The following is a 13684-nucleotide window of genomic DNA, read 5'->3' as shown; positions in this document are numbered from 1 at the left end:
TAAACACAGCTTGGAGTCAAGAAGTTCATTGTTAGTTGCTTCTTAGTTCACTTATTTCCATTTATAGAAGACATATTCTCAGCTCTGAACCACTAACTTTTATGTGTAAGAAAAAAAATAACTAAATTGCATTGCACAAAAATATCTAAGTTCAAACTTTGTCCTACAATAGCTTGATCTATTATTGTACACAATTAGAATTGAACTCCAAATCTTTTCCTCACAGTTCTACAGGAATAGCAGAAATAATGCCTCATTTTTTTTTTTTTTTTTTGTCAAAATATAAGCCATATTTGAAGTACTCTTAAAGGAAAAAAAAAAAATCTCACTTGAAGAAACGGTACAATGCCATCTCTTGCAATGGCCTGCAACAGCCGGGGTGCACCAGTGAGACTCTGGAGACCAGCACCACACGTTGAAAAGAATGAACCAATCACAATAACCCATGGAGAAGGCCAGGCCAGCGTACCAACTACTAGATTTCCATTAACTGCTTCTCCAAACCTCAGGGAAGGGGAAAAAAAAGAAAAAAAAAATTAGTAAGCATTAAAATAACTTTTACTATAGCTTCACCACCCACATTTCGATCTTTTGGACAGTAGCACTTTTCAATGATAAACACCATGTCACAATATGCACTATAAGATTTCCCAACCAACCAATTTCTCTTTATTCTGCTGTTTTAAAGGAAACATATTATAATTGATTCACTATAAGTGCTGCCTCTAAGCAGACATGCAGCAATTATCAGGTATCTTGGCAAACTTTACAGAATTAACAGCAATAGCAAAAGTATTCACATGTGCATCCTTTAGATCCTTGTGACTGCTAGGAACTAGATTGGAGAAGTCTATTCTAGAAGTAATACAGGCACACCTTGGGACATCAGCAGGAGATTCACAAAACAAAGTATTAGCCTTTCCTTTTAATAGTGAGACACTGACATATGGACAAGTAAATAGAGAAACTACTAGACACAACCATCTCAAGTTATTCACGTGCCTTCTGACTGTTGTGCTACCTAATTTTTAAATGTCTATAGCAAACAAGAGGGTGGAAGTCAGGAAGAGGTGCTTTCATTATAGCCTTGAGTGTCCCATCCAATGCCACTGCTGCCTTTTTTTGTGATAATTAACTTTATGTTCATTTAAAGACACCTTGGGTAAACTACAAAAAGGTTCTTTCCCTCCTGCCTCCCCCAAACTGATGTTTTTGTTTTAAAAGCAAGTAAACTTCTTGTAGTTCATCTTAGTTTTGTTAGTAAGCAGCCAAAATCAATTTTAAGACTATCTACACTGTGATAGCATAATTTTTTTCCAGTGTTTTCACAGAATCACAGAATGTTAGGGATTGGAAGGGACCTCGAAAGATCATCTAGTCCAATCCTCCTGCCAGAGCAGGATTTTCAGGTTTTTCAAAATAAACACCAGAGGAAAAAAAAAAAGGCTACAGACTAAGAAAAATTAAATACTTAATCTCTTTTCAGACCTGCTCTTAAATGGAGTCAAGAAACATAGTGATCAGGTTAATATAATAAGCCAGTGTTCAAATTCTTGCATGTGCCCAAGCTTGGACGCATGGCTACATGCTATTTTCAGCAGATGGAAAAAGGGGAAACCACACTCTTGAAAAATACAGGAGAAGAAACATATTATGCTTCTATGACAACATTTATACAGCTGCATATTCATTCTTAATTCAAATTTAATTAAACATGGGGTAGGAACAACTTGAAAAGACGAAAGACAAACGCTGAAAGATGTACAACCTACTTTTTCCCATGGTAGATATGACAAGCCACAACGAAAAAACCCCAGACCAAAATCCATACATTTTAGTGTTAAACCAGACCAAAATCCATCCATTTTACTGTTCACTGGATTTCAGCCAAACAAAAACTGGCATCAGTGTAAATGAAAGACCATGGATTCAATACTCTTGCTACAACGCATCCTGCTCTAGGAACAGATCACCTGCACTCACAGCCTCCAAAATTCCTCCCCCCAGTAAATTTCAAATGTTACTTTAAAAAAATGTGAGTTTATAGATATTGGCTCTGCATTAATTTATAATTCAGAATTCAATTACTATTTCTTCAGCATCAGCTTGGTTTGGTTTGCATGTTTACTTTGAAGAAAAAGAAATTTGAGATTTTCACTGATACTGCAATTCCATTTTAAAGTAAAAGTGATCTCCTGGTGCTTCTTGTATTAGCTTTGATTAGAATCCAGCTTTTAACTTATGGTTTTCCTTCTAGACTAAGAGACTGTGTTTTGAAATAAGTTGTCTCAGCATCACCTCCATCACCTTCCAAACAATACCCTAATGACACTGCTTCATCACCAAAAGCAAACTTGGGCCTTAGTAGAAAAGAGAATCAGACACCAGCAAGGAAACACATGTGAAACCTGCGAACAGATTCATCTCAGTCAACTCAACTTCTCCTAAGGGAGAAATTTATCAAGTCTGGAGATTCTGTTCATGCTTATCTCCATTACATTTATTCCCTTCATGCTTCATATTGTGCCTCAAATATCCTCAGGCAATTACATGGGTAAAAACTGACATGACTCCTGATCTACAACTGATATTTTAAAAAAATAGTCATATATCCCGTGGAAATTATAGGCCTGACAGTGCATTGCAATCTCTCTCATGAACTCTCCTTGTCATGTAACTGTCAAAAATCTTTTTCTGCCTTTGTTCCTCAGGAGCATATTACTTCTCCCTTTACCCACACCCATTAGGTCCACAAATACTAAGTTTTTCTTTCTCAAGAACATTTTATTAGGGACTGTTCCACTTCAAACATTTATCTTAGATTCTGCTTCTTGAAGGGATATAGCCTTATAACCCGCCCAGTTTTTGCAGCCATCTCAGTTTAACAGGTAGACTTTCCCTCCAGTTTTAACCTAAGCAAAATACATCACACCAATATTTCCCAGAAGAGCCATTAGTAAGTCCTATTAACACAACCCATCATCATCCATACTCCCTGTAAAATTAGAAGTTGAATACTTACTTATCTCTTAATAGCACACCTTCTATACAGGCACCAAACAACACTACACAGGAGAGATCTATTCCTGAGACTGAAGGAAGATTACACTATAAATAATCATATACATAGAGAGAAAAAACATCATCTTTCATCTGGGGATGAAATGAAAGCATCCATGATAATGAAGTGGGGGGAGTTTATTGTTTCGTTTGTTCTGGTTGTTTTGTGGGTATTTTTTAATTTTAATTCTTCCCTGCTACAGCTTTTTAGTTGATGTTCTCTACAACTGCATTTGATGCACAGTTGATTTGCGAAGTATTGGAGGTGGCCAGTTCACACATCACGCAACAGAACAGATTTTCTCATACAAATAAGCATTTGTGTTGCCCAGGTACTCAAGGACTAACAATTCCTACTGCTGGTAGCTTGCTTTAAGATTTTCACTGGTTATACTGAGTGTAACAAGAAAGCAATCTGCCAGCTGAAGCATGGTGCTAAAAACCTCGACATCACCTAGCTAAAACCATCAATTATATCTTGGAATTTGAAGCACTAGAAGAATATAGAATATATATAAAAATATACATACAAATAAAATTTGATATTTTTAATAATACTTATTTTTTTAGACAAATATAAAGTATTTCTTTTCAGTTTAGATTTCATTCATTTTATAGTCAGGCAACTCTAATGACTTTTCAATGAAAAAACTATATCGTTATACCTACGGAATGCACACACTAGAAAAAAAAAAAGTCACAGCATAAAGGATACAAATAAAAGATGTAGTTGAAATAGCCAAAATTGTTCCAGTAGGAATAGATTTCTGAGCATCCTTAAGATCTCCAGATCTGTTTGAACCTGCCATAATACCTTAAGAAGAGAACAAATTTATATGTCAAAAGCAATACTAACTCCATGTAAATAACTTAATAGAATATGAACATTTAACTTTAACCCCGATTTAACACAACTTTACCAATGGAGCAGGCTACAGAAATGTATTATAATCCTGCACAAATCCTCAATTTATACCTTCATTTCATTCAGAAATTTGTGTTGCCACCCATTGTTGATTGAACAAACTTCAGAAAACTCAAAAGAGACAGATTTAAAAAATGAAAAAAATTATTTTTCAAATATAACTTCAGAATCATTTTTAAAATGGGGAAATACACAGGAGTAGCAGAATGCTGGGAATGGATGTTATAAACTAATGGGGATTTAGCCAGTGTGACCAGAGGTACTAACTTTCTACTAAACAGACCATACATAAGATATGCAGCAAATCAATAAACTAAATAAAAACATAGAAACAAAAAAGAAAGGAGCAAGCAGGAAGTACAAAAAGAATTACTAGGCAGTCACATGTACACATCCCTCTTTGATTCTAACAAGAGAACAAAAATATTTTCTAGCAAATGCTGTGACAGGAGGCAAAAATCATACAATAACAGACTAATTCTGCCATTTTTCGTGGCATTCACCTGAAACAATCATAATACTCAACTGTTCTCTCATGCATTTGAAGATTAAAATATTATAAAGGTACGCATGTTATTTTGAATAAGCATTTAGTAACACATGGAGCTTTTGTTTTCTTTCCAGACATAGAAAACAGCACTTAAACCGATTCCTTGTTTAAGTCCTACAACCCCCTAAAATAACGAGCCACCAGCTATGTCTCTCTAGCACCAGAAAGTTTTAGGTATGCAAAACTTGGACGCAGACTATCAATATCACGTGTCATCAATAAACATTCACACACACAAAAAATAATCTTTTGTCAGCTGTAAGTACACATTCTCACTCAAGAAAAACAGTTGCACCTACCTGTCACAGATGGGAAATAAATCCCTACAAGCATTGTGAAGTAGGTCATGATGTCTGTAAAAACATAAGGGAGTCCACCCGTTTTTGTCTCTTCTGATGCACCAACTGATGGCTGATGTTTTTTCTCAACTATTGTTCCTCTTTCTGAATAGGTACTCCACAGATTATCTACAAGGGGAAAAAAAAAGAGACAGTGTCATCTCCCTGTTTCAGGATATTAACTAGTAAGAATGCTTAAATAATTATTATCTTAGGAATCAGATGACTTTTCTTACACAAAAGTCATGATGTTTCCTGACATTTCTTTATAAAGCCAAGAATGCAGCAGCAATACGATCAGTACCAATTGTAACTGGTGGACGTCCCCACTGTATACCAGTAGAAATGCAGTAGTGTATGGGATGCACCATACAAGATTTTCTCTTCCATTAAAGAAAGATTTAGTTATAGAATTAAATTCTAATATATTTGCAGAATGTCCATTTACATTGCACAGACATATGGATGTATTACGAGGATGTACTGTGAAAAGGGAACTATTATCTCCAGGTTCAGGCAATCTTAGCATATATTCATATTTCTTGTTCTTATATTTTGACAATCAAGTCAAAAAAAGAAATGCTACCCAGCAGTAACTTGAGTTCTTTGAGACCTGCTGTAGAAAATAACTCTAGACAACAGTTCAGGACTCACAGCTGTTCAAGTATTCCACATGGTGACAAAAGCAGAGTAACCAGACTCCAGAAGAGAACTGACAAGCAAAAAAAAACAAACCACAAAGCAAGCAAGAACCAGCAGAATGTGGTTCAAATTCCCCAACAAACTAAGGATGTTCGATGAAGACTGACACATCAAAGAGTCAGTAGCTTTTGAGAGCTTACATTTGTGGAAACACTGATTGTGCCCCTTGACAAGATGGTGAGAACATCCACCACCTATTTTTATTTTAAAATGAGACAAGTTGGCCTATCACGTGTGAGGAAACAAAGTAGATACTCTACCTCCCTGTCAAAGAGCCAAAGGATTTTACACCACAGAAATAAAAAATTCCCATGGACTGCCAAGATAATGGATCTGATCGCCAATTTTCAGCTATCCACTACAACTTAAGGGAATTGAGTACAGTACTCTAAGCTTTCACAATAGCAAAAGTTTACCTTGAGCACAAAAGGAGATGGACTCAGAATCTCCTTAAGTGGCCAAAGATAGGGTACTCGTATCCAGATTTTTAACAGAAATGGTGCAATTGGTAAGCATATATGGAAGCATGCATGAGAAACATAATAGCAGAACAAAGATTAAAAGGAAAGTAAGTATTAATTGCTACAGAACGCTATGTGTGTTAGTTCATTCAAATGGAGAGGCCTCTTCTCCCAGGCAACTAGCGATAGGACAAGAGGACACAGCCTCAAGCTTCACCAGGGGAGGTTCAGGTTGGACATTAGGAAGAATTTCTTTTCAGAAAGGGTTATTAGACATTGGAAGGGGCTGCCCAGGGAGGTGGTGGAGTCACCATCTCTGCATGTGTTTAAGAAAAGACTGGACATGGCACTTAGTACCATGATCTAGTCGACAGGGTGGTGTCAGGGCAACGGTTGGACTCGATGATCCCTGAGGTCTCTTCCAACCTGGTTGATTCTGTGATTCTGTGAATAACAAACTGATCTAGAGATAACTCTTCTTTTTATGGCTTCGGTCTTAAGGAAACAACAGGATTGTAAATTTCAGGAATTTTAGCAAAGATTTGAGGAGTGACATAAAACAAGACATCTCCAAATTAGCCTCCACTCCCTATGGAGCATAAAAAGAAAGTACAAAAATCACTTTGTCATTGCCAATCAAAAGCACTAAATACTTAACGAGGACTCAACAGCCTGCATCCTTTATTCAGTATGACACAGAAGTGACAGTGGCCTGAGCACTCCAATACACACAATTCTAATTGTGGAAGCATGCATGCCAGCATGAGCATAAGCAAAATCAGCTTAGAGATTTTGTAAAATAGAAATCACTTTCCCCTTTCATAAGATGTCACAAAGAGCTTTGTTACACTAATTTCCTATGCTCATTTTCCCAAAAGTGATAATCCAAGTGGACTTGACTTGAAAGTTAGGGTGAGGAAAAAGGGGCACTTTTCAGAAGAGTCCAGACATTTGTGGGGAGGTAGGTTTCCCTTCTAGGATCATTCACAGGTTGCTGAGGCTCCTCTAGGAACATTTAGGGACACATAAACAAGATCTGGTACAATGTATCTAACCCAACAACATGCTACCACAAAACAGAACGATGGCGATGAAAGTTATTTCCAGAATTATTTCATTATTGTTAGGGCCACATTCATGGGTATGTTTGGTCAGCTGTTTGCAGAATGATTTATTATTGTTAGGACAACACTCACAGAAGGTGTTTAAGAGATGGGTACTTACTGCATACAAGTGCCCAGTAAATGGTGTGAGGACTTAGCACATGCTTCCTGAGACACCCAGGCATGGCATCTGAGTATTCCCAGGCACAGCTCAAAAAACTTAAATGTGCAGAGTCTGCAGCTGCAAAGTCTTCACACAAAGCAGAACATACACCATCAGTGGAGGAAAATCCTCCTTGAGGAATCTTTGCCAGTCAAGTTCAAGCTCACATTAGGTACCAGAATGTGTGCTCACACCCCAGCAAGCAGGACAGGCAATCCACTTAATTTAGTCTTAGCATTATGTGACACTAGGATAGTGAAATGCACTTTTATACAGTATTGCTAGTTCAAAGAAATGTTAATCAGTGAACAGAACGAGAGCACATTCCTCCAAAAGCAGAAAAATTAAGTACTCAGCCTGAAACCTCCAAGAATACTGAAAGATCTGAGGTGCTAACTATGAGTTTACCTGACATCATATTGCTACCCAAGGACTGAAACATAACAAACATAGGGCCAACTTTCTAAGAGAATGTCAGAGAGATCAGGAAACTAAATGCTCACAAGTAACATCTGCACATGAACAGTTGATAGCAACAATGGCAATGGCTAGAAGCAATAAACACGTAGGTGTTATCTTTGAGTTCTGACAAAACCAACATCTATTCAGTTTTTTCTTGAGTTTTGAGGAACTGGGGAAGCCTCAGCATAACTTTTGTATAAAGAAAGTTGTGAGAAGTATTCATGATCCTTAAGGGAATCATAAATGAAGGTGATCCACTTAATTCAGTCCACCTGGATTTCCCATGTTTTTGAAAGATTCCTCACCCAAGGAATCTATAGTAGCCATGGGATAAGAGGAAAACTCCTCTTATCCCAGGAAAACTCCTGGATAAAAATTTGTTCAGAGACAGAAAACAACAGGTAAGTGTAAATACAGTTTTATAATGCAGGAAAGCCACCAGTAAGCTTCCACAAGGATTAGTAGCAGGTTGTAATCAGTGTTTTCCAGTACACTTGAACAGCCTGGAAAAAAAGCTAGTAGCAAGATGAGAAAGCTTCCTGGTAAGACTCAGTTACTCGAAGTTGTAGAAGCAAAACCAACTGCAAAGAACTACAGAAAAACCAAACTGGACTCAGTGACTGAACAGAATGCAATTGATGAAATTCACTATAGGTAAGCATCAAGCAATGAACACTGGAAGGTATATCCCTCACACTGAGCTTTCAGCAGACTCTCAATGGTTGTTAGAGATCTTAGCATTACGTGACAGTAGAATAGTGAAACGTACTTTTATACAGTAGTGCTAGTTCAAAGAAATGTTAATCAGTGAACATTACCAAAGCACGTTTTTCCAAAAGATGAAGAATTAGTACTCGGCTTGAAACCTCCAAAAGTAGAGCAGCAGTTTAAAGCTTAAGCTGTAGCAAAAAATTAGAACATACACTTGCCTTCTGAGCTGGGGCAGGAAACAAAAATATTGAGGAAAAATTGTAGATATGCATGTGGTAAATTTTAAAATGTACAGAACAAACCTTAAGTCACATTTATTGTAACAAACATTTCAATCAAAAAGAATTTAATTTTTCATTGACAAAATTGAGTGGTATTTTTTTAAACATACAGATTTAGATTCAGAGAAGCCTCTGCTTCATTTAGTATCTTTTTACATATGCGTACACTTTATATTTGAAATTGAATTACTATGACAGAAATGATTGCCTAGTGTCCCTATGTACAGTTGCATATTTATATAAATGAAACCTTATTTTAAGGGGAAGCAGGGGAGAGGTATCAGAACATCCCTTTCATCCCCAGAAACATTCTTTGTATACAATACGACCCATTACATGTTCAAAAAGAACCTTATCCCAGTGCAACTGGAATTCCAAGCTGCCCCTACTGTACAGGAACGCAAACAGAAGAAAATCTATACACTGTAGAACATCTCCTGTCCAGATGCTAGACTGGAAGCTAGGAAGACTGCTTTTCTCCAAATCCATCACTAACTTGCTATATCACATTGGACAAACTCAGAGGTGACCTTATTGCAGTCTACAACTACCTGAAGGAAGGTTGTAGTGAAGTGGGAGTCAGCCTCTTCTCCCAGGCAACTAGCGATAGGACAAGAGGACACAGCCTCAAGCTTCACCAGGGGAGGTTCAGGTTGGACATTAGGAACAATTTCCTCACAGAAAGGGTTATTAGACATTGGAAGGGGCTGCCCAGGGAGGTGGTGGAGTCCCCATCTCTGGATGTGTTTAAGAAAAGACTGGCCATGGCACTTAGTGCCATGGTCTAGTTGACATGGTGGTGTGAGGGCAACGGCTGGACTCGATGATCCCAGAGGTCCCTTCCAGCCTGGTTGATTCTGTGATTCTGATTCTGTGAAACCACAGAACGTCATTCCTCAATGCACCACCTATAAATTGGAAACAAGCTCTCCCTCAGGAGTCTGAGAATGTATTAATGAACAGCTTATTGAAATAAGTGTATTTGGCATACAAAAGAGCTAAACACTTAAATAAAATTAGCTGTGATAAACACTTTCCTACTTTTTTTTTTTTATATATAACAATGGCTTTTGAAAGACTGCCTATAAAACTCCAATGATCCCCAAATGAAAGCATTTGATACTAAGCTTCTAAAATCAGGTGGAAACTGTGTAGGAAGAAGCATGCTCCAGGTAGCAATCTTTCACACAGACAGATTAGAGCTAAAGTAGTAGTGACAGGCTAGTCCACTACATTACTGAACAGCTACAGGCCAAATTAATAATATCCAAAAATTTTTAAATCACTGTGCTTTCCAACTTACCAGTTAGAACTTCACTCATTATTCCTGGAATCCCTTGAATTTCTGTTACATTGTTAAGACTAAAGTAGTCATCACAGGTAGCATTAAGCAAAGAACTATCACAGAATAGGCGCCACAAAGTTGTTGTCTTTGTTCCATTATTGCTTTCAGTAAATTTGGCACAGACATCAAAGCTGCGTTTTGACAACGTACGGTTTCCAAGGAGACAGATACTATAAACAAAAAAAAAATAGAAACAGTGATCCTTCAATATAGTGTTGTGCATTAAACCATTAGACTTCCATTAGACTTCTTCAGAAACCTGTTACTTATAGTACCTATCTTATGGCCTATACTACATCTACTGAAATAATATACAGTCTCTGCATATAAAACTATCAGCATAAAACACCAATCAAACATTTCTACTTTAAGATATTAATAGCTATTTTGCCTTCTGATTTATTCTTTGGAAAATACAATCAACTCAAGCAGCTTGGCCACTAAGTAACAGAGGTCATGACTCATTCAGTCCTACAAGAAAGAAGGGAAATTAATTAATACTTATATACTTAATATAACGATGAGCCTGACCAAGAAAATACAAAAGTAAGATTAAGCAAGTACATCAGACCCTTTTCTAGCAAATAAGCATTTTAGATGGCTCTCAAAAATATTAAAATCCAAAAGGTAAGAAATAAGCCAGAAGGGTTAAACAGCAAAATTTGAAAACACTGATGGGAGTACAAATTAAAGAATCACATAGCAGGAAGCAATTAAAACACTCAGAAATGAAAGAAAATTAGAAAACTTGGAACAATTTGCAAAAAAGCAAATTCCTAACAGCAAATAATATTAAGGATCTAGGAACGTTTCTTTGCTAAGCTACACAAAAGGTGTTTAGGAGATATCCTTACTTAATAATGAAATTATATATAATATCTATGAAGACAAAAGAAGGAACATAAAACATTCCTGTTAGGCAGATAAGTCAAAGAACACATAGTACACATCTAATATTTCTGAAGGAGTTCAGTTAAGAAGCTGATAACAAACAGTAAAAACATACCATTTGGCATTAGAACAAGTCTTTTTTCTTTTTAATTGCTATTGATTTAGTGACCCTATTGCAGCAGAGTGAGTTGATTGAACCCATGGAAACTTCTTCCAGTTTGATTCAACAGGGAGATCATGAGGTAAACTATTTTACCATCTATACAATGGCCAAACCTAATGGAGGTTAGTGATGCCAACTTAACTAATCAGCTAAGTGGAAGCTGGTCTTTATGGTGACCAGCTCACCACCAGATCAGCTTTACCATAATACAAAATCACACTTGAGTTTCTCATTTTGAGGCAGACTGGCCAAAATGTGAACAAGTATATTTATTGGAAGATAAACTTTATTATTTTAATAATAACTATAATTATTATTTTAATGTAATTATTATAATATAATAATAATAATAATAATAAAAAATAATTACCACAGTAGCAGCCACAGATAAGGTTTCTAGGAACTTGGTAATAAGTCTTACCTATGCTACATATCCAGATAAACCCTCTTTTACCTATATAGGTGACAAAGATTTAAGTATTTCCCTACTGGAAGTTACAATTTCTTAGATATTCAAGTTTTCTTCAGAAAAATGTCCATTTTGAACACACTTTTATTTTTTCAATAGAAGACTTGATATCATTTTACAGTACAGTCCACAAATACTGTTTTAATGCTCAATTCATAACGCAACCATCAACGCTTCAAAGTACTACAGAATATGTTAACAATCATACAGCAAAGGATAACCTCAGTCCTGCATAACAGATGGCACTTCATAATAGAAGTTACCAGGCTATTCTGCTAATGTGTTAAGCAGTATTATTTCGTCTCCTGAAGGGAGGTTGTAGTGAAGTGGGAGTTGGCCTCTTCTCCCAGGCAACTAGCGATAGGACAAGAGGACACAGCCTCAAGCTTCACCAGGGGACGTTCAGGTTGGACATGAGGAAGAATTTCTTCTCAGAAAGGGTCATTGGACATTGGAATGGGCTGCCCAGGGAGGTGGTGGAGTCACCATCTCTGGATGTGTTTAAGACAAGACTGGACATGGCACTTAGTGCCATGGTCTAGTTGACATGGTGGTGTCAGGGCAACGGTTGGTCTCTTCCAACCTGGTTGATTCTGTGATTCTGTCTTCTCTCTAAGCAGAGAGGCATGCACAAAAATGCAACTCATACAGATAACTGGACAAAAGATATAATTCTTAGTGAGCTAAGGGAGATACAAGCTAAAGGTGTTGAGAGGCAATATGCAATGTGTGACCACAATAAAATTTGATTTTATTAACAAGAAGGTAGAAAGCCTTCCCAAACACGAGTGAATTTAACACAGCAATGTCTCCATTTTAAGTACGGTTTTCTTGAAGTTTTACTTTATTCTACAGGTTTTTAGGTTAAAGCAATAAATAAAGCAGCTATATTTACTGTCAGCCAAAAACATCTTCCTGTTCTTTAGGTGTGGATGGACAGCCAGTAACTTTATGTACCAAAGAATATTTTCCAGAGTATCATGTCTTATGAACAATGAAAGATTCAGATAGGTAACTCAGAATAACAAATGAGCACATAATTGCCTAAAACACTAACACCTACCATTGAAGCTTGTAGTTTGAAGTTTAGCTTAAAACATGAAATGACTACAGTAGCTATTCCCTCCCCCAGTTTTGTTTTGTTTTTTTAAATAATCCACACTACTTAAAGATACTGCACTCACGGAAAGTCAGGCGGGTCAAAAGCAGTCTTAATAACTCCAGCATATATGGCAAGGATGGAAAGAATCACACAGGCAAGGAAGACCAGTGCAAGCTTGTTGACATACTTCACTCCCACAAAAACTACTATGGCCATCAGGATGATAATACATGTTCCATAAACTCTCATGTTGTCCAGCATAGCCCCTGTTTCCTCACCAACCTCTTCTGCTTTAAATATAGCAGCACTTGGAGAAATGTAGGTCTGCAAGAGATATGGCAAACTATCATACACGTAATAACAAACATTTTAAGAAATCATTTACTTGAACTTCAAAATCTAAACTTCTATTGCAATAATAGTTTTATTCTTTCACAAACCAGTTCAACCAGATGACATGGGCATTCAGAAAGTGTAGGGGTAAAAGGAAAGGGGAGGCAAGGATGAAGAAAAATGAGTTTTCAGAATGAGGTACTGCTTTTTATCCAGCCTCTTCTCTCCCCTTTCAGAGTTTCCACCCCTCAAATTTATGTCCCTGCCAGACAGGAAAAACCACTAAGGACCTGTGGTGGGTGGGTGGTTATTAAGAAAAAAAAAACACAAACAAAAAACCAAAACAATCAAAAACCCACTAGCTCAAACACTCAGCTCAAACCAGCTACGTCCTTAGATTCATTTGAAACGTTTGTTGATTAATAATTCCACTGATTGAAACAAAATATTAAGAGCCACACAAAAGCATAATAAAAACTAAAAATGTTTTCAGTACTATAGTCCTTACACTATATTTCATAAAATTCAAACAAAGATACCTTAAACATCGTACCTTGAAAAATGTTTTACAGCAAGTTTACCTTAATTTTTAACCTGAAGTTGCAACAGCACAATTTTAGTGTGA

The 13684-nt window shown here is 36.8% G+C and overlaps 1 protein-coding gene across 3 annotated transcripts in view; it reads right to left on the bottom strand.

Moving 5' to 3' along the window:
- Positions 1 to 13684, bottom strand: part of SLC12A7 (solute carrier family 12 member 7) — a 74913-nt gene that overhangs the window by 27136 nt on the left and 34093 nt on the right. For all 3 annotated transcript variants that reach the window (XM_068396916.1, XM_068396913.1, XM_068396915.1), the window contains exons 7-12: positions 12809 to 13050; positions 10060 to 10271; positions 4835 to 5002; positions 3776 to 3874; positions 3023 to 3080; positions 330 to 504 (exon numbers count right to left, since the gene is read on the bottom strand). In XM_068396916.1, the coding sequence (XP_068253017.1) occupies positions 330 to 504; positions 3023 to 3080; positions 3776 to 3874; positions 4835 to 5002; positions 10060 to 10271; positions 12809 to 13050 (954 nt within the window). The remainder of the gene's footprint in view (positions 1 to 329; positions 505 to 3022; positions 3081 to 3775; positions 3875 to 4834; positions 5003 to 10059; positions 10272 to 12808; positions 13051 to 13684) is intronic.

The sequence above is a fragment of the Nyctibius grandis genome, chromosome 3 (genome assembly GCF_013368605.1).
Source record: "Nyctibius grandis isolate bNycGra1 chromosome 3, bNycGra1.pri, whole genome shotgun sequence".
NCBI lineage: Eukaryota > Metazoa > Chordata > Aves > Nyctibiiformes > Nyctibiidae > Nyctibius > Nyctibius grandis.
The sequence above is the reverse complement of the archived record's forward strand: the minus strand, read 5'-3'. Positions and strand labels throughout refer to the sequence as shown.